The following is a 24,040-nucleotide window of genomic DNA, read 5'->3' as shown; positions in this document are numbered from 1 at the left end:
TGGGATATGTTCCGCATTGCGTCCAACAACAACATTGATGAATACGCTGATTCGGTGAGCGAGTTCATTAGAAAGTATATCGGCGATGTCGTACCCACAGCAACTATTAAAACATTCCCAAACCAGAAACCGTGGATTGATGGCAGCATTCGCGCGAAACTGAAAGCGTGAACGACTGCTTTTAACTAGGGCAAGGTGACCGGAAACATGACTGAATACAAACAGTGTAGCTATTCCCTCCGCAAGGCAATCAAACAAGCTAAGCGTCAGTATAGAGACAAAGTAGAGTCGCAATTCAACGGGTCAGACACAAGAGGTATGTGGCAGGGTCTACAGTCAATCACGGATTACAAAAAGAAAACCAGCCCCGTTGCGCACCAGGATGTCTTGCTCCCAGACAGACTAAATAACTTCTTTGCTCGCTTTGAGGACAATACAGTGCCACTGACACGGCCCGCTACCAAAACCTGCGGACTCTCATTCACTGCAGCTGACGTGAGTAAAACATTTAAACGTGTTAACCCTCGCAAGGCTGCAGGCCCAGACGGCATCCCCAGCCGCGTCCTCAGAGCATGCGCAGACCAGCTGGCTGGTGTGTTTACGGACATATTCAATCAAGCCTTATCCCAGTCTGCTGTCCCCACATGCTTCAAGAGGGCCACCATTGTTCCTGTTCCCAAGAAAGCTAAGGTAACTGAGCTAAACGACTACCGCCCTATAGCACTCACTTCCATCATCATGAAGTGCTTTGAGAGACTAGTCAAAGGACCATATCCCCTCCACCCTACCTGACACGCTAGACCCACTCCAATTTGCTTACCGCCACAATAGGTCCACAGACGATGCAATCGCAACCACACTGCCCTAACCCATCTGGACAAAAGGAATACCTATGTGAGAATGCTGTTCATCGACGACAGCTCAGCATTTAACACCATAGTACCCTCCAAACTTGTTATCAAGCTCGAGACCCTGGGTCTCGCCCCCGCCCTGTGCAACTGGGTACTGGACTTCCTGACGGGCCGCCCCCAGGTGGTGAGGGTAGGTAACAACATCTCCACCCCGCTGATCCTCAACACTGGGGCCCCACAAGGGTGCGTTCTGAGCCCTATCCTGCACTCCCTGTTCACCCACGACTGCGTGATCATGCACGCCTCCAACTCAATCATTAAGTTTGCAGACGACACTACAGTGGTAGGCTTGATTACCAATAACAACGAGACGGCCTACAGGGAGGAGGTGAGGGCCCTCGGAGTGTGGTGTCAGGAAAATAACCTCACACTCAAAGTCAACAAAACAAAGGAGATGATCGTGGACTTCAGGAAACAGCAGAGGGAGCACCCCCCTATCCACATCGACGGGACAGTAGTGGAAAGGGTAGTAAGTTAAGTTCCTCTGCGTACACATCACAGACAAACTGGTCCACCCACACAGACAGCGTTGTGAAGAAGGCGCATCAGCGCCTCTTCAACCTCAGGAGGCTGAAGTAATTTGGCTTGTCACCAAAAGCACTTACAAACTTTTACAGATGCACAATCGAGAGCATCCTGTCACTGCCTGGTATGGCAACTGCTCCGCCCACAACCGTAAGGCTCTCCAGAGGGTAGTGAGGTCTGCACAACGCATCACCGGGGGCAAACTACCTGCCCTCCAGGACACCTACACCACCCGATGTCACAGGAAGGCCATAAACATCACCAAGGACAACAACCACCCGAGCCACTGCCTGTTCACCCTGCTATCATCCAGAAGGCGAGATCAGTACAGCTGCTGCCAACATACTGACTCAACTCCAGCCACTTTAATAATGGAAATAGATGTAAAAAAGTTATCACTAGACACTTTATTTATTTATTTTAAATTTTACCCCCTTTTCTCCCAAATTTCTTGGTATCCATTTGTTAGTAATTACCATCTTGTCTCATCGCTACAACTCCCGTACGGGCTCGGGAGAGACGAAGGTCGAAAGCCATGCGTCCTCCGAAACACAACCCAACCATGCCGCACTGCTTCTTAACACAGCGCGGCTCCAACCCGGAAGCCAGCCGCAACAAGATGTTGGAGGAAACACCGTGCATCTGGCCACCTTGGTTAGCGCGCACTGCGCCCGGCCTGCCACAGGAGTCGCTCGTGCGCGATGAGACAAGGATATCCCTACCGGCCAAACCCTCCCTAACCCGGATGAGGCTAGGCCAATTGTGCGTCGCCCCACCGACCTCCCGGTCGCGGCCGGCTGTGACAGAGCCTGGGCCCGAATCCAGAGTCTCTGGTGGCACAGCTAGCGCTGCGATGCAGTGCCCTAGACCACTGCGCCACCCGGAAGGCCTCACTTGTCACTTTAAACAATGCGACTTAATATAATGTTTACATACCCTACATTACTCATCTCATATGTATATACTGTACTCGATACCATCTACTGCATCTTGCCTATGCCGTTCTGTACCATCATTCATTCATATATCTTTATGTACATATTCTTTATCCCTTTGCACTTGTGTGTATAAGGTAGTAGTTGTGTAATTGTTAGGTTAGATTACTCGTTGGTTATTACTGCATTGCCGGAACTAGAAGAACAAGCATTTCGCTACACTCGCATTAACATCTGCTAACCATGTGTATGTGTGACAAATAACATTTGATTTGATTTCATAGAGTAGGAAACATACCTGGAGGACAGGAGCACTCTTGAATGACCTCCCTGGCAGTGCGAAGTTTGGGCAGTGCTATGGTCAGTCTCTGAAAGGGGACAACAAGAATACACAGTGCATAATGTTTTTTGAGTGTAAGTTAAATGTAAGATGTGCAGTGGGGCAAAAAAGTATTTAGTCAGCCACCAATTGTGCAAGTTCTCCCACTTAAAAAGATGAGAGAGGCCTGTAATTTTCATCATAGGTACACTTCAACTATGACAGACAAAATGAGAAAAGAAAATCCAGAAAATCACATTGTAGGATTTTTTATGAATTTATTTGTAAATGATGGTGGAAAATAAGTATTTGGTCAATAACAAAAGTTTATCTCAATACTTTGTTATATATCCTTTGTTGGCAATGACAGAGGTCAAATGTTTTCTGTAAGTCTTCACAAGGTTTTCACACACTGTTGCTGGTATTTTGGCCCATTTCTCCATGCAGATCTCCTCTAGAGCAGTGATGTTTTGGGGCTGTTGCTGGGCAACACGGACTTTCAACTCCCTCCAAAGATTTTCTATGGGGTTGAGATCTGGAGACTGGCTAGGCCACTCCAGGATCTTGAAATGCTTCTTACGAAGCCACTCCTTCGTTGCCCGGGCGGTGTGTTTGGGATCCTTGTCATGCTGAAAGACCCAGCCACGTTTCATCTTCAATGCCCTTGCTGATGGAAGGAGGTTTTCACTCAAAATCTCATGATACATGGCCCCATTCATTGTTTCCTTTACACGGATCAGTCGTCCTGGTCCCTTTGCAGAAAAACAGCCCCAAAGCATGATGTTTCCACCCCCATGCTTCACAGTAGGTATGGTGTTCTTTGGATGCAACTTAGCATTCTTTGTCCTCCAAACACGACGAGTTGAGTTTTTACCAAAAAGTTCTATTTTGGTTTCATCTGACCATATGACATTCTCCCAATCTTCTTCTGGATCATCCAAATTCTCTCTAGCAAACTTCAGACGGGCCTGGACATGTACTGGCTTAAGCAGGGGGACACGTCTGGCACTGCAGGATTTGAGTCCCTGGCGGCGTAGTGTGTTACTTTGGTCCCAGCTCTCTGCAGGTCATTCACTAGGTCCCCCCATGTGGTTCTGGGATTTTTCCTCACTGTTCTTGTGATCATTTTGACCCCACGGGGTGAGATCTTGCGTGGAGCCCTAGATCGAGGGAGATTATCAGTGGTCTTGTATGTCTTCCATTTCCTAATAATTGCTCCCACAGTTGATTTCTTCAAACCAAGCTGCTTACCTATTGCAGATTCAGTATTCCCAGCCTGGTGCAGGTCTACAATTTTGTTTCTGGTGTCCTTTGACAGCTCTTTGGTCTTGGCCATAGTGGAGTTTGGAGTGTGACTGTTTGAGGTTGTGGACAGGTGTCTTTTATACTGATAACAAGTTCAAACAGGTGCCATTAATACAGGTAACGAGTGGAGGACAGAGGAGCCTCTTAAAGAAGTTACAGGTCTGTGAGAGCCAGAAATCTTGCTTGTTTGTAGGTGACCAAATACTTATTTTCCACCATAATTTGCAAATAAATTCATTAAAAATCCTACAATGTGATTTTCTGGATTTTTTCTCTCATTTTGTCTGTCATAGTTGAAGTGTACCAATGATGAAAATTACAGGCCTCTCATCTTTTTAAGTGGGAGAACTTGCACAATTGGTGGCTGACTAAAAACTTTTTTGCCCCACTGTAAGTAGTGGTAGAAATGTGGGAGAGTAGTGGTAGAAATGGGACAACCATTTTTGAATGGATCTCGAATTTGGAGATCAGTCTGAATTAAGGCATCAAATTAGTAGTTAGCCTAGAGTTTAGTCTTGTTACATAAAGGGCTTTCAGAGCTAATCAGTCCATTTTTAATCATGATTAATCGAATTGTCTGAAAGCATTCAAAATACACTGAAAACACACAAATACATAATCTATACAGCTAAAAACAAATCTATCTATACAATTAAGAAACAGTGTGATGTCACAACAAGTTGACTTTGAGGTTAAAGAAAGTGTGCTTCATCAATTTACCTGATTTTACTTACTGTTACTTTGGACAAAATCAAGAAGTAAATATTCTTGTAATGCTTTTTGCATAATTTTTTTTTAAATTACAGCTCAATTTGAGCAATTTCTGAATTGGCGTTTAATCGTGATTAATCAGTGCAAATCTTGCAATTAATTTGTTTTTTTTAACAGCCCTAGTTACTTGATTATGGTGATCAGCTACCACAATGTTGATTAAAAAAAAGGCAACCTTATTGTATTCGAAAATGTGAGAAATCATCCTTCAAAATATTGCATTTGTATCAGTCTGATACGTTTAACTTTATTAAAATTTTAAGTCATCCTCACCTCCTGCACAATTTTTTCAATGATATCCTGGAGACCAGGTACTGTTCCATTCTCATCCTGCGCGGATGCATCGGGATGGATCAGGAACATTCTCTCCATCTCCAATGTATGCACTCTGTACTCCAGGTAAGATGTCTTGAAGTTGACCAAAAAACAAAACGCCATAGAACACACCGACAGCATGATACAAAAGACAATTAACAGCCCGACTAAACAATATGAAAAGTTTGATTTGAGGCAGTTGATAGATTCCTTGGCCTTCTTATTCGCTGATTTTGCGTGGGATCCCATCCTGACGTTGGCAGCCAAAAAACTACTAGAAATAAATTGTAAGCACTTTTCCTGTGTGCAACATTTCCTGCTAGAAATAATCGATTTTTTAAAATGCCACTTTGTTACAGCATCGGCGGCATCACTAGAATGAACGTTTACATCTGAGTATAAGTGAATGGGGAGGAAAGCTGGACGCAACAGTAGCGTAGGCTGTGTAGTTGCGCTCACGCGCTCTCAGGTCGAATGATTTAGACCAGTAAGACAGAGACAGGGTGCCAAATACCATTCTTAGCACTCCGAAGTCCCTTCAATAAAAATAGCCTGCCTGAGAATTCACCTCTAGAATAATGGTGAATAAATGCATGAAAACCTGAATAATGAAACAAATTAAACTCTTATTCAAAACAAAGCAAAGTAATAACATTCATTGATTTGACAATCCATTAAATGGTACTGTACTTTGAAAAAAATATTGAAATATAAAATGAACCATTAATGGAAAATAATGGGGGTGGATTGAAATGTCACACTCAATGTTATTTATTCAAATGCTGTATCAACAAATACATTTTAAAACATATCAAGGAAAGTGCACTTGTCTATTTCAAATCTCTTGCATGTGTGGAACTGGAATCTAGTCATGGGATGTTATATTGCCATCAACTGGATAAATATGACTACTACAAGTAGACCAATAGACTGCATTCTTATCACTGTCTTACTGACCATAGTGCCTTAAATTACCAGAAAATATGTCTAGCAATCAATCAACTTTAAAGAGCAATAATATTTTCCCGATGACAATATTCTATGTCAAATCAATTAATCTGAAGTAAAAAAAAAGGGGGTTAGTTCAATGTGAAGGAACACAATTTTGAGAACATAGTAAACAAATTTATTCACAAATCAAAAGGGATCAAGAGGATTCACAAGTTAAATAAATTAAATCTGAAGGAAGCAGGCAGGTAAACTCAATTGGTATGTAAACAAGGGTAATAATCTCATAGATAGCGGACTGATGCAGTCTATAGAAGTCTCCCTTGGAGTAGAGAAATGTAGAGTAGTGAGTGCTGTGGTCTTCAGGGTTACTTTTTCCTCTCCTTCCTCATGGGGTGGAAGAATGGATGCCAGATGGCCTCTTCCAGGGTGAGCCTCCTGGACACGTCATACTCCATCATACTGTGGATCAGGTCAAATAGCTGCTCGTGGTCTGAGCTCCTGGAGGACATGTATTGCTTAAGGGGACAAGAAAAACGGTACATATTAGAAACAGCATCTAGTTGTTGTACAGTATTTCATGTGTGCAGATCAATTGAGGTTGTACCAGCGATTGTATTGTGGAATTTCTGATTCACAAAAAGGTGCTTGCTAGTTGCTACTGAATTGATTGATTTTTATAAACTAGTAAAAACATGTTTTTTTTTAAAGAACACAGTACATACATTTTATTAAACGTGACAGGGACAGTACAATCAAGTCAGTGACTTACTTCCATTGTGGTCCCTAATGTGCATGGTGCTTATCATACAGGTAACTGTAAGTGTTTGAGTTTTACCTTGAGTGGTTTGCAGTGCTTCCTCACATATCTCCCTGAGGAACTGTGTTCATCCCAGTCCAGCCGGTCATGATGCACATACCGCCGCTTCCTGGGGGACAATTTAAAAACATACATTTACACACTCTTAATTGACAACAACCATTTGTCAATGATCATGTAAATCTGCATCTTGAAATTGAGACTCAGGGTTATCAACCAAAAATCATTAACAAACACTAAACATACTTAGTTTTCTGTAGTAGGTGGATAGGTATGGGCCCCAGAACCCTCTCCATCATGGCCAGGTGTTCTTTGCTGTCATGCGTCTGAAATTTCACAAAGTTAAAGTCCCCCCCAAAATTAAGCCTGGTCCCAGATCTGTTTGTGCTTTTGCCTACTCCATTGTCATGCCAAAACATGGCATGACAATTCCAGGAGATGGTAAGAGTAGAAATAAGATTGTTACGGTGACTGTGTTACCGCTACAGCAGCAGTCAAAAGTCATGACTGCAGTCAAATTCTATGTGACCGCTGAGTCAAGGTAACGAGGCTTCTCCAAAATCTGTGCTATGCCGCCGCTGATGGTAATTAGTAGCTTACCAAACTTGCTAACTGCCAGTCGCTAATGGCCTGGTACTCAGCGCTCTATTGTCCCTCTAATCACGCTGACGTCAATGCAAATGCAATCAAAAATCTAATCAAACCCTTCATGAGAGCCCTGGCATTCACAGTTTGAGTGAAGTAGGGTTGCCCGTGGCGCAGCCAGAGACAGCTCCTCATAGCTGGCTGATGCATGGAATGAAATAAGTGTTCCTATAATAAGCCCAAGTTGCGCAACATTTCTATAGGCTATGTAATTGTGAGAAAAGCTGATGGCCTCCATTAAAAAGTGGATCCATCAACTTTCCATAGGCTAGGCCTACTTTATTTATTTCTCAACCTTCCTAATATTCAGCACATTGCTTTGCTTTACAACTGGAGTAGCCTACCCGGCTGGCATGAAAATGAACTGCGGGAAAAGCGTCCTCCATTCAATATTTAAATGCATACGGATGACATGTCTTTTTTCCCCCCCGCCCCGACAGGTGCGTGATATTCGCACATTTTCAATTCAAACTAATTTCACACATTATTTAGTACATGTAAAGACAACATTTGATTCAGAATAGTCTGAGGGGTGAGAATATTATCACCTTTGAATGATGCACTAGGCAAGAAGCGGCGCATACATTTTTTGCACCTTTTTCAAAGCAGTCGCAGGCATCACGTAGCCTAGTTCATAGGTCTAAATGTTTTGATAAGGTTTGTATCACAACTAAAGTGGCCGAATAACTAAACGTAGCCTGTAGACCCCTGGAACAGAGTGGTTCTTATGAGCCCAGTCATGTGCAATCGCATGTGAAAACAGTTTGACTAGTCACTATTTAAAAAGAGGATCCCTGCTTTCCTCGTGCTGCAATATTTTTTGCTCAATTCTTAAAATTAAGCACATGAATCTGCTTTACAACTGGTGTAGCCTACCAGGCATATACTTTCTGAAATTTTTTATAACTGCATATAACCTACATTCGCTATTCCGAGTGCAGGCTAAGGATGACATGTTACATTTTTTGGTGGGCCATTCTAAATCCAAAATACTTCCACACATTAGTAGACTATATGTAAAAGACCGGATTAAATTGAGGATAGTCTGATAGGTGACAATATTATCAAGTGCTCGTCAAATTTCGAATAAGACATAGGCCAATTGAGATCGCGTGTGACTATTACTGTAGGTCCTGCCTTGGGCCAATCGGTAATTTTGTAAATGAAGGATCTCTATGGCAAGATACATCATTCACACGAGTTTCGTCAAAATCGGGCCAGTGCTGTCAGATATCGCATGTGACTAATGTACGAACGGAGACTGATCCACAGTCCCCTCCCCGAGTTCATGGGGGAGAATTCACTTTGTTAAGTGCTCAACACAGAACAGCCGCATGTGCACACACCCCCAGAAATCATTTGGGAAAAATATACATTTATATTTTATTAAGCTGTGTTCAATTATATTCTTCTTACTATAAAATAATGCCAGAAGAATTAAGCAAATATTGTGCAAATATTGTCTGCTATATAAACTAATATGGCATAGCCAGATCAGGGCCTAATATAAGGACGACTCAGAATATGCCATTCTACTCTTCTGAAATAGGCTACATTTTCATCAAACCATAATGTTTCTTTAGACCTGCCCAAAATAAATAATGGATTTATTTTGTTGGTGTAGGCTGTATTAAGTGGTATTTATTAGTCTCCACATCAGTAGCTTGTAGGTTGTGTGGAAGCCCGGAGATGCTAAACATGTTTATGTTAATTCATGGTAATTTACCATCTGACTGGCAGTTATTTGCATGACAGTCACCAGCTGACAATTTCATGACCGCCACAGCCCTAAGCAGAAAGACTGGCACCCAGGCTACAAAAATGGCAGGAAGGCAATTGTATCAATAAAAATATTTTTGCTGAAAGAAACTCCCTCTACTGCTCCTGTACGTACCTGGAACAGTGTTAACCCAAGATAGTACTCTAGGAGAATGCAGCCCAGACTCCACACATCACATGACTGATTCCACCCCAGCTCTGTGAAAACATACATTACAACAATTTAGACTTGCATTCCTCACTTTCACCAACACATTGGTTTCTCGCCACTTACCAAGGATGACCTCCGGTGCTCTGTAATGGCGGGTGGAGACCACAGAGGTGTGGTGCTCATGGTCAAAGGTGGCGTTACCAAAATCCACCACTTTCACATCTAGGTTTTTCAAAGTTCTCTCATCCCGTTTCTGCATTTGAAAACACAAGACACTTATTACACGCTGTCTGCTGCAGCGGTCCATACTGACTGGAGGGGACTGGGTAGGGGTGTGCCAATCTGGACCTACTGACTGAAGGGACTGGGTAGGGGTGTGCTGATCTGGCCATACTTGTATTTATAAATTGTTAAACCATTGACAGTTGGATTGGATGATACGCATGACTGGAAAAACTGAAGTGTTTTAAAATGCTTAAATAAAGGTTGTCAATATCTAAATAGTCTATGTGTGCTCTCAACTTGCAATGGTTAGTCAACTTACCATTTTGGCATTGTATTCCATGTCATAGTCAGAATTGACAAAGAGAATGTTCTCTGGCTTCAGGTCAGTGTGGGTCAGTTTATTTCGATGGAGAACTATAAAACAAAAATGAGTGCAGGTGTTAAGATACCTTCCTTTGTTCCTAAATTCCAATTTACAAAAATAAAACTATCCACCATCTGATGGTATAGAGCACACTGTGCAAGTTAATGAAATCAAATGAAGATAATTAGTATTAGGTTATTCAAATTCCACGACACGATGTTCAACTCAATATACAGAAATAGAACTTCCCATTTCCATGTTGCTTTTTCTAAAAACATCAAGCTGTATATTGTATCTATTTACATTTAACCAGAAAAGTCCCATTGAGACAGGGAGTCTCTTTTACAAGGGAGACCTGGCCAAGTAGGCAGCAGCAGTCATCACAACAAGAGACGATTCGGCCTCCAGGGAAAAAAAGGTACACTCGTCCTGAACAGAGTTTTGCACCAGAGTTTTACTCACAGGACACAGCTCTGAAGATCTGGTAGGCCATGTGTCTGATCTGGTCCACAGTGAAAGGCATGAAGCCGTTCTCCTTCAGAAAGTCAAAAGTGCTGAGACCCAGAAGCTCAAACACAATGCAGATGTGGCCATGGTAATCGAACCAGTCCAGCATACGCACACAGCCACTGTATGAGGGCAATAAGAAAACACATTAACACAAATATTCCCTCTTTTTTTGGGACATTGAGCAAAGTTTTGGTCTTGTGAGTGGAAACTTGAACATTGTGAGAATTTTGTGCAACTTTCGGCACACGTTTACAATGAACACAATACCCTTAAAGTTTTAGACAGTGGCCAACTTGAGCATAATGTAGGCCTATCAACAAAACCAATGGAGCAAATCCCATAACATTTTCACATGGAAATAGCTTTTGATTTATATGATGTAGCTTATAGTAGCCTATATGTGCTGTTCAATGTAGGCCTACATTGCATGAGATTTTTTTAAACGTTTTTACATGAAGGGCTTAACATTAATTCATGATTTTTTACTTGGTCTGTAACATCATGTGCCAAATAGGTGACTACATTGCATTGTGTATGATGCAAAAAAAATAAAAACACTACTAAATATAATTAATTACCATACAATGAATTAGACAATGTAGGCTATCCCTCTGCCCGTTGGCATATTTGCATATTAGAGGCCCGTCAAAAAACAAAACGGCCCCTTTAATTAAGACGTAAGCTTTTTTTTTTACCAGACTGGCTTTCCAAAGACAGCTTGAATTGTAGCCTACATATTGTACTCTTGTAGGAAGCAGTAATTCCCCATTGCGGACCTATACTTAATTATAACTGGGCTAATAACTAGCAAAGAATATCAACAAATGTGCACACGCATGGCTATGTGCTCTGATCTGAAAAGCCCATTCACTCGCGAGTGAATGAAAGACCACTCGACGGCTACCCCTCTGCCTACAACTAAATTACAAACTCAATCTTGCAAAGTTAGATTTGTTTTGGTTTGTTGCATTGAAAAAAGGGGCTGATATGTTGTTTCAATCACAGAAAAAACAATCTATATAGTGCAAACAAATACGGCGAACTCAGTGAAGTTTAATCTCTTCCGTCGCCTGGCTTTCCTGGAGGAAGTGCGCAGCCACACGCAGCTTAGAGGGAACATTGATTACCACCTGTTCGTATATCACCTCCAATCAGCTAAGCAGTTGGTCAGAGGTATATAAGAATGTTGTAGGCTAAAATGTGTGTCCCTTAGTCCCGGGTTGCTCACAAGGTTCTCTCGTCATCCAGGGAGTTCATCTGTTCCAGCACCTCTATCTCAGACATAGCAGCCTCCCGGTAACGATCAATGTTCTTAATGATCTTCAGTGCCACCCTCGTGTCATCACTACAAAAGCAGAGGTTGACAGAGAGAAGATAATGCCATGAGTGTAAACCCATTTGGTTGGCTTGAACAAGAAATAAAGATGTTACTTACTTCGGGTTGTCGATACATTCCACCACTTTCCCGAAAGCCCCTTCTCCTAAAGTGGATACAATCTCATCTAAAGGGGCAAAGGAGAAGCTGTTAGTACATCAGAACAGAGTATCTACAACAAGAACAGATAACTAGACTAGCAGCTGTCTACACCACAGCTACTCACTCTGGCTACATAGCATGTGTCACTTCACTCCTATTACTAGGAAACTACTACAATAATAGTTCTCTAGCCTTACTGCTAATAGACGGATAGAGAGAAAAAAAAACTTCCAAATCTCTACAATATTTCTTAAAATATTCCAATGCCCCGAAGCTATACCCTACCTACACTGACATAATTCAAACATACATCAGACAAAAGGGTTACAGAAAGAAAGGTTGGTGTTCTATACATCTTGCTTTTAGTACGAGTCCATTGTGATAGATCAGGTGACCCTCCTCATCATCCTCAAAACTTCTGGATCTCTTCCTGCGGTGACTCCTCTGGAGAGAGGGGGGGGGGTTCATGGCCAACAGCATCACCACCATGATCATCATAAACCCGCCAGAACCAGGCCAGAATGCGCCAATCATTCATTCAGCGGGAGGAAGTTGATGAGGGGGAGGATATTCGGCCCATTCAGAAACCCAGGCCAGGCCACGGCAGCAGCAATTTCAAATGCATCCCCGAGAAACGCACAGGTGCCACCATAATGTGTGTTACAGAAGAAAAACATGGCAACATATTTTCAGACATGACTCACAATAGAAGTTCTTTCAATAAATGATAAGAGTAGTTATACAACAGAAGTGCAGCGGAACATCATCCACGGTTCAATGGCTGAGTTTTATGGAAGCATCTAATATTTGCGCCAAATAAATATCTTAATCCAAACTTTCATTCCAATCACTTAAGATTGAAATGATTGTTTAACATTATTTTTAATAATAAAGCAGAGCACTGTTTTGGAATACCAGACCAATTAGTAATAATTATGCAAGTTCAAATAACCCCAATAACAAAATTATCAACCATAGATGATTACTGTTCTACTATGCGATCACCCAATTCCACAGACAGAAAGAGTTAAACAGGTGGAGAGTATCATACCGAGTCTGAGCGCCCCTGGCTGTGACGGCGGGAGCGGTGTCGTGTGCGACAGCTCTGGTGGCTACGGCCACTGCGTGCGGAGGATTTGCTGTAGTGGTGCCAGTCTCTGTTCCTCCGCTCCTTACACGTCTCACCCATGGCCCCATCCCTCTCCTTGTCCCCATGGCTCTCTCGCTCCACACTGGGCTCCTGGGCTCTGCGCTCCAGCTTCTTAGAGTCAAGGTGACACCTGTAGTCAAGGTAGACTACAGTTAAAACAACCTCAACCTGGAAACTACAAGTTCATATTCATTATCAAGTGGGAGACATTGCTTAATCACAGCAATCTTTTGATGGTTTGCATGATGGGATACAACTGCGATCATACACATGCACTGCAAGTGAAATTCTGACTGATCACCTTCATTGGCTCGACAAACGACCACTTGCTAAGGATGAGAATAAGGGACGAATACAGAATACAACAGGGTTGTTGATAAGGTAATCTCAGGCGTGAGGTATTATTCATCAGCCCTTGCAGCAGGGGTGTTATGTCTTGGCCGGTCAGGCGCCGGTAGGCAGCATCAGCCAAGTATCTAAAGACCTTCTTCCCTTCTCCGCCGACACCTATGTTATAGATCGGACTGCACAGTCATGCCTTTCCAACCTCTCACACACATTCCACATATATGCCTGGAATGGAGGTCATTCCCTCATCTGACAATGTTATAGTAGTAAATCCCACCTCTCAGCAAGAACACCAAGGATTTATTGGTCAATACTGTGTTTATGATTGCTGTGGAACCTGCAAACTTGTACTTGCATACTTGTTCAATGCAATCGTAAATAGACAAAAGTATATATACATTTTTAGGCCTATATAAATTGTAAATAGAACAAAATGTCAGTTAATGTCCAGAAATACTATCCCTGTGATTGATTGTATAACTGTTTACAATTAATAGTCAATGGTGTTTACATTTGAATTCCCCTTGCCATAATAAACATGTTATATGTTCTGATAGAGGTTTTATGACAGCATCTTCAAGAATGTTGGCTGAACATTTTCAACAATGCTGACCCTAAATAGAATCAATGACATTCATTATTCATCTTAACTTGAATAGTTGATGGCACATGAGCAGTGTCTTATTTACCTTTCGTATGTTTTGTCGTGGTGGTACCGCCTCTGTCTCTTTTCCCGGTCACTGCTATGGGAACTTCGCCTCTGCCGTTTGCGAATGTCCTGCTTCTCCTCATAGCTATACTCCTCAACCCAGCCATCAGGGTGTCGCATGCGCTTGGAACGCCGCATCTGCCAAACAAGGAAAGGCAGTGAGTCTATGCAATAAAAATTAAGACTTCTTAGAAAGCCCATCATCATGCATTCCTGTACATCTTGGTTGTAAAATCCATACCAGCTGCAATGAAAGGAACGCGCTGCCCTGGCATGGCTCTGGTGAAAAGCTAGCCTGACTGTCTGCTTGTCACGTCTCATATCGTGTCAGATGTGACTGGACTGTGGACATACTTCATTTCCGACTTCAGAACAAAATGTATTAATACAGCTGAAATAGGCTAACCCATGATTGGCTGATATACAGGACAGATGCTAGCTAAACGCTAGCTGGTATGTGTTATGCTGTTTAAATCGCTTAACATCTACACATAAAAAGTTAGCTGTGACATATCAGTAACGTAACTCGTTAACAATGGCGGCAGGGTAGCCTAGTGGTTAGAGCGTTGGACTAGTAACCGGAAAGTTGCTAGTTCAAATCCCTGAGCTGACAAGCTACAAATCTGTCGTTCTGCCCCTGAACAGGCGGTTAACCCACTGTTCCTAGGCCGTCATTGAAAATAAGAATTTGTTCTTAACTGACTAACTTAGTTAAATAAAGGTCAAATTAATAAAATAAAAACACTTTTGGTTCCTACAACAGAATCATAAAGCCCGCCTATTTCCACAATGTATCTTCTTAAAATCTGATTTTAAACCTAAACCGCTAAATGTATACCCAAGCCTAACATTAAATTAAGACAAACCTAAATTGTGGTTGTCATTCATTTTTACGTGGCTGTGGTAACTAAGTTAGTGGAAACAACTTCCTTGTGTTATGTTAGCTAACTAACGCTAGCTAAGTGTTAACTAGCTATGTCAACAAACCAACAAATCACTACTGCGTTAACGTTAGCACACAACAAGTAGCTAACTAACGTTAGACAACTGATTATCGTTAAGTTTCGATATGCTAATATCAGAGTTATCTTCAGGCAAGCTGAAAATAACACGAAATAAGCTAACATGCTGCAACTTCGACAGTTCTCGGAGCGAAGAGCATTGGCTAACGTTGATTGCTCAGTAGCTAACATTAGCTTTAACGTCAAGATGGTTTATTGCGCTTTTAAGTTTAATGTAATGAGCTTATATTTCGCTGTTAAACATAAAGATACCCTCACCTCAAACAACTGGTAGTCAAGTTCTGTAATAAGACCCTGTACTTTCCAGCCAAGCTAAGGGAACGATATTTCAAGTACGGTTGCAAATTATGTCACGACCACTGACTGATAAGTACTCAAAATACTCAACAAAAATGGCGACCGTGTGGTTTGGAACAAAGCACTCTGACGTCAGCGGGATGATGGGAAATGTAGTTCATAACGCTCACTCAACGCAGGTTTACTCAATTTCCACGTTGCCAAAATGTTTGACACTTATTTCCAGAGTAAATATAAAACCAGTCTCTCACCTCAGCTTAAAGGATAAATACAATATTGTATCCAGTTAACCCTGACCGGACAAAACGTATAAAAGGTCACATGCATTGCCCTCTCTCAAAATGAGTAGGCCTGAGGAATTTGAAAGAATCAAAAGATGTGTCCTTCCATAAGGAACACTCAGAAAATGTTGTTGGGGTGTATACAATGGTAACATGAAAAACATTTAAGCAAAAAGGCATGAGAACATTTGGTATTGCCTAACAGTAGATCCTCCAATGAGGAGTTATGTCATGAGAAAAAAAAAAGTATTTTCCAGATGGTCATTCAGTGTTGACACAAATATATTGACCTGACTAACCCAGCTGATGCCATAAATAGTTTTTGTACATTGGGGGGTAATAATTTGCTGGCAGGGTTTCATGCTTATGACCATCCCTTCAGCTATTATTAGCCCCTCTATTTTATGAATATCGTTGCAGCTTTGCTTACAGGTTTGTTTTTCAACGCAGCTGGTTCAAGTGTAAGCAGAGATGTACAGTCAGGTCTATAATTATTGGTACCTTTGGTAAAAGATGAGAAAAAAATACTGTATAAAATAAATGCAAAAATGTTTTATGACATTGGAGAATACATTGGGAGGGATCTTGACCATTCCTTCATTCAGAATCTTTCCAGATACTTGATATCCTTCGTTTACCTCTTATGGACTGCCCTCTTTAATTGAAACCACAGGTTTTCAATGGACTTCAAGTCGAGACTGAGATGGCCATTGCAAAATGTTGATTTTGTGGTCTATTAACCATTTATTTGTGGATTTTGATAAAAACCCTCTAGAGTGTATGCTGGGGAAGGGAGTTGGTTTAATATGGTCATACCAAAGATCCTTAGCTATCTGATTTACAAATTTAATACCACTTAAAAAGGTATCATATTTTTGGGGGGATGAAACGTTGAATTTGGTATTATCGCTATTAGCCAGTAGAAACACATTGAATAACAAATTCACTACATGGATCAACATATAGTCTAAAAAACTATCAAAGGGGAGTTTGTTCTGAAATGTCCGTCCTATATCTGAGAGATTAATATATGTTGTTTTTACATTCATTTATCCCCTTATTTTTAGGCACTAATACATTGCCGTCGGAAAGTATTCAGACCCCTTGACTTTTTCAAATTTTGTTACATTACAGCCTTATTCTAAAATAGATTTTTTTTAAATTATTATCCTTAGCAACCAACCAACATATCCCATAATGACAAAGCGAAAACACAGGTTTCGAAATTTTAGCAAATGTATAAATATATATATTTTTTAACTTATTTACATACAGTACCAGTCAAAAGTTTGGACACACCTACCCATTAAAGGGTTTTTCTTTATTTCTACTAAAGACATCAAAACTAGGAAATAACATATATTGAATCATGTCGTAACCAAATGTGTTGAACAAATCAAATGTATTTTATCTTTGAGATTCTTCAAAGTAACCACTTTGCCTTGAAGACATCTTTGCACACTCTTGGAATTCTCTCAACCAGCATCACCTGGAATGCTTTTCCAAAAGGAGTTCCCACATATGCTGAGCACTTGTTGGCTGCTTTTCCATCACTCTGCGGTCCAACTCATCCCAAACCATCTCAAATGGGGTTGAGGTCGGGTGATTGTGAAGGCCAGGTCATCTGATGCAGCACTCCATCACTCTCTTTCTTGGTCAAATAGCCCTTACACAGCCTGGAGGTGTGTTGAGTCATTGTCCTGTTGAAAAACAAATTATAGTCCCAATAAGCGCAAACCAGATGGGGTGGCGTATCGCTGCAGAATGCTGTGGTAGCCATGCTAGTTAAGTGTGCATTGAATTATAAATAAATCACAGACAGTGTCACCAGCAAAGCACCCCTACACCTCTTCCTCCATGCGTCACAGTGGGAACAACACTTGCAGAGATTCTCCGTTCACCTACTCTGCGTCTCACAAAGACACAGCGGTTGGAATCAAAAATCGGAAATTGGACTCATCAGACCAAAGAACAGAATTCCACCAGTCTAATATTCATTGCTCATGTTTCTTGGTTTCTTTTTAATTATTGGTGTCATGTAGTAGTGGTTTCTTTGCAGCAACACGACTATGACGGCCTGATTCACGTAGTCTCCTTTGAACAGTTGATGTTGAAATGTGTCTGTTACTCCGAGAAACATTTATTTGGGTTGCAATCTGAGCTGCAGTTAACTCTAATGAACTTATCCTCTGCAGCAGAGGTAACTCTGGGCCTTCCTTTCCTGTGACGGTCCTGCGAGACAGTTTCATCATAACACTTAATGGTTTTTGCGACTGCACTTGAAGAAACATTCAAAGTTCTTGAAATGTTCCAGATTGTCTGACCTTCATGTCTTAAAGTAATGATGGACTGTCATTTCTCTTGGCTTATTTCAGCTGTTCTTGCCATAATATGGACTTGGTATTTTACCAAATTGGGCTATCTTCTGTTTACCACCCCTACCTTGTCACAACACAACTGATTGGCTCAAACACATTAAGAAAAGAAAAAACTATTCTAAAATAGTTTGTAGTTTGCAAAAGGCACCTAAGGACTCTCAGACCACGAGAAACAAGATTCTCTGGTCTGATGAAACCAAGATTGAACTCTTTGGCCTGACTGCCAAGCGTCATGTCTGGGGGAAACCTGGCACCATCCCTACGGTGAAGCATGGTGGTGGCAGCATCATGCTTTTGGGATGTTTTTAATTGGCAGGGACTGGGAGACTTGTCAGGATTGAGGTAAAGCTGAAGAGAGCAAAGTACAGGGCTCTCCAACCCTTTTCCTGGAGCACTGCCCTCCTATAGTTTTTCTACTCGAACCCCAGTTGTAAACTAACCTCATTCAGCTTATCAACCAGCTAATTACTAGAATCAGGTGCACTAGATTAGAGATGGAGCGAAAACCTACAGGACGGTAGCTCTCCAGGAACAAGGTTGGAGTGGCCTGGTTTGTACTGACCTAATTTAAGTCTGTCTGCTATTTCATGTTTGCATCAGTAGGGGGCAGAAACATTTCATTAGTCAAAGGACAATATGTGCCGCAACACAAACAACTGCTTGGAACATTTTATCCACTCTTCCCACTGAATGACTGACTTGATGAATCCACATAAAGCACATGCCTGTTTGTGTGCCACAGCCAAAAATAAAAACAGGCATTTGGATTTTCAGGTATATTTCAACAAAGACGACCATGGATACTGTTTGTGAAAGACTGGATCAGTAAAACCCAGTCATGCCATTTTATTTGGTTTCATCTGGAATACACTGAGTATGATACAAACAATTAGAATGTCAGAGTAATAGCTGAACTATCAGTTTAATGCATTTCAATGCAAGGTCAATCTGAACACTTACACTTCCTCACTTGGCGAGACTGACAGACTTAACTCTTGACCCCAAAGAAAGTGGAGGGGAAAAGAGCTGAAGACATGTGTACTAATGAAAATGGAAACCATTAGCAGATCTTCTTAAACCAACAATTCAATTGCATTGTCTTTTTATCTCACTCGTGATCTCCCCATCTTCTATTTCCCATGATAGGAGTAACACGATGGACAACAACTTTAAATGAGTAGCTAGGTAGATGTTGTATGTGTACTGGTCTCATGGTACCCCTTTCACTGTGACATTCATAGACTGGCACCTGGCCACATAACTCCAGCCAAGCCACACAGATTTGATGGCATCAGTAAAGTCTACTGAGGAGGAGCCCTCCTCATGCCAAATGAAGTGGGTCTCTCTGGTCAGGATCAATATATCCCTGAGCATCTGCCAGGCCAGGATCATAAATCCAAGATGCTATGGGAGAGAGCTAGAGGGATGGAGGCTAGAGAGGGGGAGAGTGAGAGGACGGCAGAGCAAGGAGAGAGAGGCTCCTCTTAGTGTATTGGACGACGGTTCAAAAGTTTAACGTGCCGGGCACCCGCTCGCGTCTTTATAACCCTTGAGTCATTGTGTGTGGGTGAGGGCGGTGCACATTGATGGCCATTAAACAAAATACGAAAGCTGGGGCGGGTGGGGTGTAGTGGGGTGGGCTGTGCATTAGGGAAATTGCCTCTGCCTGCGACGTGGCACGGTAGTGAAGTAATTACAGCTGGTAGAGAGATGCTGAGGCCATACTTTGCCTCTGCGTGTGCAGCCGTTGTGGGTTGGTCCTGCCGCAGAGGGCCTCCGCCCCAGCCCACCCTCCACTGTACGTCTCCCCCAACCAAACACAGCACGGCTAAGGGGATGGGGCTGTATGGTTATTGAGGAGGTGGATGAGGAGGGATATAGCAAGAGATCAGGAGAAAGAGAGAGAGAGAGAGGAGGAGTAATGGGCGGGGATCAATGACATGGCAGTCCTAGGCAGCCTTCGGGATGTTGGGTCGGTAGGGAGTGCTATCAGTGGAAGGTAAAGGTGTTTTATATGCAAAATCAATTGGATTATTATGGGTGAACTACATGTGCTTAGAGAACTGGGCCGTTGGCTAGGCTAGGTGAGTACTAGAGCTGGACAGACACCTGCAGTATGGGTCTCACCTGCTTCAAGTCTTGGAAGTACAACAGCGCCACACAGAAAGGTGAGTGAGATGTCAACCCTTGCCTCACACACCTCTCCCATCCTACTATCCATCAGCCACTATCATGAGATGGGTCTGGGTCATTTTAAACTGGCTTTGGCAGGTCTACTTTGTGATTGTTTCCTCGTATTAAGCAGAAAGTAAGCATGATTTACTGTGACCAAGTTACTTTACACTACAACCATTTGACATACTTCAGTACTTTTACCATTCATATTGCTTTTTCATACTATGAATCAATAAAGCTAAACTCAAGGCAAAAGTGTGAGTTATGCTGAATCTTTCTACTAATGTTTCTAATTGTTGAAAATTAAATACTTGCACTGGTGTCCTTATGTGGCCAAATGTCATTACAGTTCAGTTCATGCATATGGCCGATTTTTAAGTGTGTACAGACCATGCTTGATCAGTTCTAATTTGACCATATCACTATGGAATGCTGGGGGTAAGAGGAAGACAACACAGCAAGGGTTAATTACATCCCCTTGGGAGAATTGGGTCATCCAGTCCTGATGTACTTCCCCCTATCGAACACTCATATGCAGATAACATGGGGCTCCCATGGGGACCAGAAAGTGATGTAGTGATGTAGTGTCTCTTGGTGCCCTTGAGAGACATCAGTGCGTGTACAATGAGGTTCAGGGGGAGAGGGGAAGGGGGCAGGAGAGGAAGAGTACATTAAAGCTGTTTAAACCAGGCCCCTAATTTACAGAACATGATGGATGTGGGGACAGGGAGGGGAGGAGGGTACTCAAAATAATGAGTTGAGAGAGTGGAGTGGATGAGGCACCAGGGATGAGGTAGGGATGAGGCAGTCATCTGACAAAGGACTAAAAGATTGAGTATCATTCTATTCATTTTAAGTCCCTCTGGATAAGAGTGTCTGCTAAATGACTAAATGTAAAATGTAGAGGAATTTGGAGCACATTTTTGACTGGAAAGGCTTGTTTCACCCCATAACGCTGTTGCATTGCACTAAATAATCTTGGAATGAAAAACTTTCCCGAATCAAAATAAAGAATTAAGAGTCTCTGATAAAGATCACATACTGTACACCCACATTACATGTAGGGTCTGCTCAGCTCCGTTATCACAGCTTAGGTGAGGAATGCCTTGTAGTCAGAGACACCACAGTGTCTGCCTGGACCAGGCTTTTACAGTAGAGGTGTAAGCCACTTAGATGTGCTTATTTCACATTCCTGTCCTTGTTAAGAAAAGTGCCTTGCCTGAAATGAATTACCGTCCACACTCTTTCCCCGAGAATGTGTGCAGAATTGAGAGCACCATTTTTATTGCCTCCAGAACCCCATAACTTGATTAATATGTCCGGGAAAAATGTATGAAAAAACTGGCAAGAGTTTTAATTAAATTATGAAAATCAATGAGCCCTTGTTGAACCTGAGCAGTGCTTAAAGATAAGGAATGGCCATCTGATTCTATCCGGGCTGTTGTCCAGCTAACACTCTAGCAGAGAGGACACAGTGACCGGCAGGAGCAAGAATCACAAGTTCTGCACTATTACAGAAAAATGTCATGTTTAATTGTCTGGAATTAATCTCAACAACTCGCAGACGGCACGCATAAATCATACGTACAGGAAAACCATTCTTTTGAGACTGGTGTATATACAGTAGATCACTGAACATTACTACAGCATTCCCAATTGCTATTTCCAAGAAAGCCTCCTTCCTTTGTGTACATAAGGATCCTACACTGTTTTTCCCAGCACCCAGACTCTTCAAAGATGATAAAGATTTCAAAGAGAGGGGGAGGGATTGTGAAATGCATGGAGTGAAAAACAGTATTAATCTGTATCGGCATTTAGGGATTTGTCATGTTTGACTGGTGCTGTGGTATGACGGTACGACTATGAGAGGATCTCAGTGTAATGGCATTCCTCCTCCTCTTCTGAGGAGGAGTAGCGAGAAGGATCGGAGGACCAATGCGCAGCGTGGTAAGTGTCCATAACGTTTATTTAAAGATATAAACTGAACACTACAAAACAATAAATATGAAATGAACGAACAGAAACAGTACCGTGTGGCAACAAACACACACGGAAAACACACACCCACAACTCAAAAGTGAAACCCAGGCTACCTAAGTATGATTCTCAATCAGAGACAACTAACGACACCTGCCTCTGATTGAGAACCATACTAGGCTGAACTCAAAACCCCAACATAGAAAAACACACATAGACTGCCCACCCTAACTCACGCCCTGACCATACTAAATAAAGACAAAACGAAATAAAGATCAGAACGTGCCACTCAGTCTGTAAGCCTGTGGAGACGGGCAGAGAGGACAGACACTGCATATACCAGTTCATGCACTGTATGAGCAATGGAGAGATGAAAATACCTGACCTGTACTATCAGAATTACTGTAATTGTAACTAGGACACTCAGGAACATTCAATGTGTTTTAGGTTATTGTCCTGCTCAAAGGTGAATTTGTCTCCCAGTATCTATTGGAAAGCAGACTGAACCAGGTTTTCCTCTAGGGTTTTTCCAGTGCTTAGCTCTACTTACTTTTTACTTAGCTCTACTTTTTTTTATCCCAAAAAACTCCCTAGTCTTTGCCGATGATAAAGATACCTATAACATGATGCAGCCACCACCATTATTGAAAATATGAAGAGTGGTAATCAGTGATGTGTTGTGTTGGATTTGCCCCAAGCATAACGCTTTGTATTCAGGACATTTTTAGCAGTTTTACTTTAGTGTCTTATTGAGCATGTTTTAGAATATTTTTATTATGTACAGACTTCCTACTTTTTTTTCTATCATTTAGGTTAATATTTTGGTGTAACTACAATGTTGTTGGTCATTCCTCAGTTTTCTCCTATTACAGCCATTAATATCTGTAACTGTTTTAAAGTCATGGTGAAATTCCTGAGTGGTTTCCTTCCTCTCCGCCAACTGAGTTAGGAAGGATGCGTATGTCTTTGTAGTGACTGGGTGTATTGATACACCATCAAAAGTGTAATTAATATTATGTGTGTTTTTTTCTACACATCTACCAGTAGGTGTTCTTCATTTGCAAGGCATTGGAAAAAATCCCTGGTCTTTGTGGTTGAATCTGTGTCTGAAATTCATTGTGTGACTGAGGGACAGATAAATGTATGTGAGGGTTACAAAGATCTAGGTAGTCATTCATTCAAAAATCATGTCCATGCTGACTTGTTAAGCACAATTTTTATCCTGAATTTATTTCTGCTTGACAAAACAAAGGGGTGAATACTTATTGAATCAATACATTTCAGCTTTCCATTTTTAATTAATTTACAAAATTGTCTAAAAACATAATTTGGGGTATTGTGTGTCGGCTAGTGACACAAAAATCACAATTGAATCCATTTTAAATTCAAAATGTGGCCAAGGGGTATGAATACTTTCTCTACATTTATGTACAGTATGTAAAAGTAAACTACCCACTGGACACAAACTGGCCACAAACCATTTGTCAACGTAATTAGTCAGCTCAATGTGACGTGGAATCTACATGGAAAAAACATTGGATTTGGAAAAAGTAATTCACGTAAACTGTTGTTTTAAGGGTGAAATTTCAACCACAGGATTATGTCATCATGGAAACCAAATTTCAACATTGACAAACTTTTCTACCTTTAAAACAACGTCAGATCTTCAACGTTATATCCACTGTGATATTTTAAGGCTCCCG

At 41.7% G+C, this 24,040-nt stretch overlaps 2 protein-coding genes across 6 annotated transcripts in view; both read right to left on the bottom strand.

Annotated features, from left to right (window-relative positions):
- The window catches only part of LOC112246060 (collagen alpha-1(XXIII) chain), a 147,044-nt gene extending 141,473 nt beyond the window's left edge, over nt 1-5,571 (bottom strand). For 3 of the 4 annotated variants that reach the window (XM_042309715.1, XM_042309714.1, XM_042309716.1), the window contains exons 1-2: nt 5,040-5,570; nt 2,670-2,739 (exon numbers count right to left, since the gene is read on the bottom strand). In XM_042309715.1, the coding sequence (XP_042165649.1) occupies nt 2,670-2,739; nt 5,040-5,330 (361 nt within the window). In that variant the 5' untranslated portion in view covers nt 5,331-5,570. Of the gene's footprint in view, nt 1-2,669; nt 2,740-5,039 lie in introns of all 4 variants that reach the window. The other variant, XM_042309713.1, reaches the window with a different exon arrangement.
- A 257-nt stretch (nt 5,572-5,828) lies between these two features.
- Nucleotides 5,829-15,629, bottom strand: clk4b (CDC-like kinase 4b). Of its 2 annotated transcripts, XM_024394898.2 has the most exons (13): nt 15,488-15,629; nt 14,188-14,345; nt 13,052-13,280; nt 12,354-12,444; nt 11,959-12,025; nt 11,752-11,868; nt 10,476-10,642; nt 9,969-10,063; nt 9,548-9,677; nt 9,389-9,471; nt 7,096-7,175; nt 6,868-6,958; nt 5,829-6,547 (listed from the first exon to the last, which is right to left on the bottom strand). In XM_024394898.2, the coding sequence occupies exons 2-13, from the start codon at nt 14,343-14,345 to the stop codon at nt 6,398-6,400; spliced, it is 1,458 nt and encodes a 485-aa protein (XP_024250666.1). In that variant the 5' UTR covers nt 15,488-15,629; the 3' UTR covers nt 5,829-6,397. The 2 variants fall into 2 exon arrangements, with proteins under 2 accessions (XP_024250666.1, XP_024250668.1); XM_024394900.2 differs by lacking the exons at nt 12,354-12,444; nt 14,188-14,345; nt 15,488-15,629 and having other exon boundaries at nt 13,052-13,188.
- Between the last annotated feature and the right edge of the window lie 8,411 nt (nt 15,630-24,040).

Source organism: Oncorhynchus tshawytscha, linkage group LG30 (assembly GCF_018296145.1).
Source record: "Oncorhynchus tshawytscha isolate Ot180627B linkage group LG30, Otsh_v2.0, whole genome shotgun sequence".
NCBI classification, from domain to species: domain Eukaryota; kingdom Metazoa; phylum Chordata; class Actinopteri; order Salmoniformes; family Salmonidae; genus Oncorhynchus; species Oncorhynchus tshawytscha.
Note: the sequence above shows the minus strand (reverse complement) of the source record. Positions and strands in the feature narration are given on the sequence as shown.

Excerpts from the sequence above, each read along its gene's own strand:
- clk4b (XM_024394898.2), bottom strand. The coding sequence starts at position 14,345 with ATGCGGCGTTCCAAGCGCATGCGACACCCTGATGGCTGGGTTGAGGAG. Across the intron at positions 13,281-14,187 it reads CACGACAAAACATACGAAAG|GTGTCACCTTGACTCTAAGA; the intron begins GTAAATAAGACA and ends CCTTGACTACAG. Across the intron at positions 9,472-9,547 it reads AGCACCGGAGGTCATCCTTG|AGCTGGGGTGGAATCAGTCA; the intron begins GTAAGTGGCGAG and ends ATGTTTTCACAG.